Source organism: Mustela lutreola, chromosome 16 (assembly GCF_030435805.1).
Source record: "Mustela lutreola isolate mMusLut2 chromosome 16, mMusLut2.pri, whole genome shotgun sequence".
NCBI lineage: Eukaryota > Metazoa > Chordata > Mammalia > Carnivora > Mustelidae > Mustela > Mustela lutreola.
The window spans coordinates 51952530-51957914 of record NC_081305.1 but is presented as its reverse complement, the minus strand read 5'-3'; the positions used below and the strand labels follow the sequence as shown (position 1 = coordinate 51957914).

Below are 5385 nucleotides of genomic sequence, written 5' to 3'. Positions count from 1 at the left end.
GATAGCGTGTCCTTTGGTGTGCCTTGGGCACTGAGATCAATTTGTTGGCATACACCTAATGTTAACTGCTTTTATTGGCTTCCTGCTCTTTTCCAGATTCCTACTCTATAGTGTTCATATTCCCCGTCTTACATTTGTACAGACCTTAGGTGTACAGAGCGATCTGCAGAAACCATCACATTTCAGATGGAGACTTCTTTCTCCTGAGTTTCTTTTGCTTGGAGTCTTTCTTTCTTTTAACTCTACCCTTATATTTTATCAAAACAGCAAAACATGAATTAACCCAGCTGTTGACTTGAATTACAAAAATAACATGATTCAACATGAAAATAAGAAACTTCCTACAAATCTCTAACAGTAGTAAATTCCAATGTATAATGTATATAGGAGTCCTACAGAGCAACAAACTCATGTGAAACAATATTTTAATACCTTTAAAATCCAGATTTTTCTTAAATCATTCATGAAAAAGCATCTCAAGTCAGAATTAAGCCCTCAGTCAAGCATTAGGAAGCTACATTACAGCTATTTAATGTACAAAGAGCCCTCTTTCCCCAGTCACTTCCATCTAATGTCTATTTCCAGAATCATACAGACTTAAGCTTCTCTCCACCCCATGCCACCATTTCTTCAGACCCTGAAAACTGAATTTGTTGAACACCAGAAATATGACATTGCATAAACATAATATTTTGTTGTTGACCCTCTGTAAGTCCTTCACTTAGTCCATCTGTAGCTCTGAGTCTTCCACCAACTCCTTTCTCTCCTTTCATAGCCTCTCTGAATTTCTGAAAGGATAATTTTAGAAGTTCAACAGAACCACCACAACCTGAGGTCAGCATGGCAAAGAGAATTTCTTCTCGCTTGATTGTCCTCCGTTTCTCTTGATGGCATCTTTCCTTTGCTTCAGATGTTACAAAGCTGATGAGCTCACTTACTCATTCTTGAAAACAGTCCTTGGCATTTTACAACCTTTCCCATTTGAGGTATGACATTTTTCATTATCCTTGCTACATTTGCAGTTGGAAGATAGATATCGCGTTCTCTGAAACTGTGTTTTGAACTATTTGTGTCTTCATGATCATTCACGCTGTGCTCAGTGTCATCATGAGACTGAATCACATAGTGGCTTCTTCCCATGTAGTGTGCAGCCATGCCTAGTAGAGAAGCATCTGTCGTAGCGCTATCGCCACTGGTTGTCATGAAATACTGTGAGAACCGTGTTGTCAGTGGTGTTCAGAAACACCTTTCTAAAAAGGAGTCTGATCTTTGCCCAACTTCAAGCTTTGAGGCAAGTCCAGGGACCACAAGCCGCCAGAAGGCTGCATGTTTTACATGTAAGCCAGACTGCGGGAAGACCAAATCCACTCCTCCCTCCCGGGTACCTCCATTCCTACCCAGGCAGGTTTTCAGGCTGGCCCTAGCCCCACCGTCCCTGTGGGCTGACTGTCAGGCCCATCGTGGCACGCATCACCCTACGCCTTGACCCAGGCCCCAGGCCAGCGCCCAACACCTGCTAGGCATCTACCCACCCAGGGCACTGGGGCAAAGATGTCCGGCCTTGCCATGCCCCTGCTAGCTATCGGGAGCCCCCACACCCCCTCCCTGATTCTGCACCAGCCTTGCTAACGGCCCAGGGTCGGGAATGGGGTCCAGGCCAGGGTCTCCCACCCAGCTCACTGCACAAAATGGAGCCAGCTGGGATGCCATTGAGAGGAGGTCTGACGGTGCCCTCGGGAGCCCCCTCCTCAGCCTTGGGCCAGGAGCTCCTCTGAGTAAGAGGCAGCCTTACCTGCCTCCAGCAGCACAAAACTGCTCGCAGCTGGAGCAACCTGCCCCCATTCTTGCCCCAGCCCAGGGTGGGGGTGGGAGGGAGACAGTTATAGGAGGAAGGCCAGTGGCACTGGCCATGGCAGCGTTGGGGACAGGCAGGATATTTTTTTTCTTTCTTTCTTTCTTTTTTAAAGATTATATGTGCTGGGGCGCCTTGGTAGCTCTCTGGGTTAAGCATCTACCATTGGCTCAGGTCAGGATTCCACAGTCCTGGGATGGAGCCCTGCATCTGGCTCTAGATAGCAGGGAGTGTTCTGCCTCTCCCTCTCCCTCTCCCCCTGCTTGTGTTCCCTCTCTTGCTGTCTCTCCCTCTGTCAGTAATAATAACATAACTTTAAAAAGATGACATTTATTATTTGCTAAAGATAGCAAATGAGCAGTGGTGGAGGGTGACCACAGAGTCAGATCCAGGGCTCAATCCCAGAACCCTGGGATCACAATTTGACCTGAAGGCGTACAGTTAACTGAGCCACCCAGATGCACTTTTCTTGTATTCTCTGAGGAAAAGAACACAAAGAAGTGCAGATAAAATTAAATTTCCTTTTACTTGCATCCCATTGCTAAACTCTTGAGACAGGCACAGTGAGACATTCCTCAAGGAGTTCACAATGGTGGCAATGTTGTTTCGTTGGAGGTAAAAAGTAACATTAGCTTGACATTAGCCAGACCTCTAGGATCCTGTAAGTCCTCTTTAACATAGGATAATCCCTTTGAAAACTGTCTTTATCTCTACCCCCTAAATATATGTTGGCAGTCATCCCCCAAGCATGAGCCCACTGATAGATATCTGAAGGGTCCATGACTAAGGTTTTACAAGATAGTCATATGTGACCTCATCATGACAGTACCTTCAAGGTCCTGGAAATCTTGCGTCCAAATTCATTAGAGACTTATGTTGTTCCCTCAACCCCCTCCCCCACTGAACGTTCATCATCAGTCACTGCTCACAAACCCAGTATAGCTCTTTCTACCCACAGGTCCTGTTGCCATATTTAATAATACCACTTTTTTGCACCAAAGACATCTCAACGATTTCTTCATCATTCACTCCTGAACCCCAATATTTCACATCAAAAAAAAAATCTCAAGAATTCTTTCTTGACCATTGGCTCCTGTCCCACATCCCTGTTTGCACTGAACAGGGAAAGCTCTCACCTTTGTGTAGTTGATATATTTGACTTCTGGGGGTGGAGGTTCTTAGGCAATCAGCCCTCTGTCCCATTGGTTTTTCTATTCTCCACAATAATGTCATGGACATATACTACTACTACTACTACTACTACTACTACTTCTTCTTCTTCTTCTTCTTCTCCTCCTCCTTCTCCTCCTCCTCCTCCTTCTTAAATAACAAATTGTTGTTGTTGTTGTTGTTTTAAGATTTATTTGATGGAGAGAGAGAGAGATCACAAGTAGGCATAGAGGCAGGCAGAAAGAGAGAGAGAAGCAGGCTCCCCGCTGAGCAGAGAGCCTGATGTGGTGCTGGATCCCAGGACGCTGAGATAATGACTTTACTGGTTTAAGCTAGAGGCTTAACCCACTGAGCCACCCAGGCACCCCTGGACATATACTTCTATTTAGTTCTTTGTGTTTTCAGAAAAAGAGTACAATCACATAATTAACATTTTTTAAAGATTATTTATTTATTTATTTATTTGACAGAGATCACAAGTAGGCAGAGAGACAGGCAGAGAGGGAGGGAAGCAGGATCCCTGCTGAGCAGAGAGCCGGATGCGGGGCTCCATCCCAGGACCTTGAGATCATGACCTGAGCCAAAAACAGAGGCTCAACCCACTGAGTCCCATGTGCTCCCATAATTAACATTGTGAGGGTCTTAAAATCTTGAAATATAATAGAGCACAAATGATCATTGAAACAAAACTTTTCAATGAAATACCATGTTGAGGAATTATGGATTAAAATGGCCAAGAAAGGGGTACCTGTGTGGCTCAGTGGGTTAAATCCTCTGCCTCAGCTCAGGTAATGGTCCCAGGGTCCTGGGATTGAGCCCCACATCTGGGCTCTCTGCACGGCACCCACCCACCTCTTTCTCTGCCTGCCTCTCTGCCTATTTGTGATCTCTGTCTGTCAAATAAAGTTTTTTTTTAATAAATAAATAAACAAATAAAGTGGCCAAGAAATAATTCTTGAAAGCTTGTATGGTAAAACTTAGGAAGTTCATTTGAGTAGCACAGGATCCATGGGCAGAAAGAGCTGCAGTTTGGCTGCAGGAAGTTTGTGGTTCTATGCTAAGTGTTCTTGAGGAAGGGGCTGTACAGGATGTATAAGATCATAAGTGTTTCTTTGAATTTGTACTTGTAAAACAACTTTTGCAGTTGGGTAAGCATCTGCCTCTAGCTTGGGTCATGGTCCCAGGATCCTGAGCTGGAGCCCTGCATTGGGCTTCTTGCTCAGGGGGGAGTCTGCTTATCTTTCTCCCTCTGTAACCCCTGTCTTCCTCAAATTGTCTCTTGTGTTCTTTCTCTCTCAAAAAAAAAAAAAAAAAAAGATTAAAAAAATAATTAAGAGTATTTTTTGCCTATTCTAAATCCTCCAAGAGTCCTTGCCTTAGAGTTCTACCTCTTTCTTCTTCAAAAGTTTATCCCTTTGCCCATAGGGTACTGCACTGTTAGAAAGGTAGACTCTAGGCACCTGGGTGGCTCAGTCCGTTGAACAACTGCCTTAGGGTAAAGTCATTATCCTGGAGGCCCAGTATCAAGTCCACATTGAGCTCATGGCTCATGGCTTCCTATCCCACTGACCTTCTCCCCTCTCATACTCTCTCACTCTTTCTCTCTCAAATAAATAAATAAAATCTTAGAAAGAAAGAAAGAAAGAGAGAGAGAAACGCAGACTCTGATCCCACCCCAGTACTCCTGAACAGAATATGCATTTTCAGAACATCTCTAATGCACGGTTTTGAAGTTTAACCCACTAAGAGATTCCACCTAAGAAACAGACACAACTTTCTGTATGATGTAAACACAGTGGTAAAAAATGTGTATGTCTGTGTTGATGCTTTCATTTGACAAGTTATCTTGAAGAAATATAGAGTATTAATAATGGTTTTGTGGATCCTATGCCATCTTCTTATCTCAAAGTTAGAGAATCCTTTAGAATATATTACTGTGTTAAAAATTATCTTCCTGTATAAAGTAGAAAAATCACCTAAGCCAGAACTAGTTGTCCTGGTATAATTGAACTAACATGAGTTCACTGATTGGTGAGTCACAGTAAGTATACTCGGTAGGGGTTGTCACACCAAAAAACCCCTGCAATTTGCAGCCAATAAGGAGGTAACAGTAAATAACTTCCAAAGTAGAGATTTACAGAGCAAGGGAGAATGATTTCTTTTTATTTTGGTTTAGGGTAGATATTTAGAAAGTGGATCCTTGTCATCTTCCATAGAGCTGGGCATAAGGAGGCACAAGTGCCTCAAGAAAACACTTCTCTACGTGCTTTGCATTTTACCTAAATGAGTTGTGCTCCTCCTTGGGTGGAGATTTTAAACTATAATGAGATAAAGGGAACTAACTAACTCACTCTTTCATCTTG

At 43.5% G+C, this 5385-nt stretch overlaps 1 protein-coding gene across 1 annotated transcript; it reads right to left on the bottom strand.

Moving 5' to 3' along the window:
• Positions 1–587: 587 nt before the first annotated feature.
• Positions 588–1425, bottom strand: LOC131817687 (nuclear transcription factor Y subunit beta-like). Its single transcript, XM_059151219.1, is given in 2 exon segments — positions 588–963; positions 965–1425. Coding segments are annotated over 2 exon segments (615 nt in total). The 5' UTR covers positions 1204–1425.
• Positions 1426–5385: the final 3960 nt, after the last annotated feature.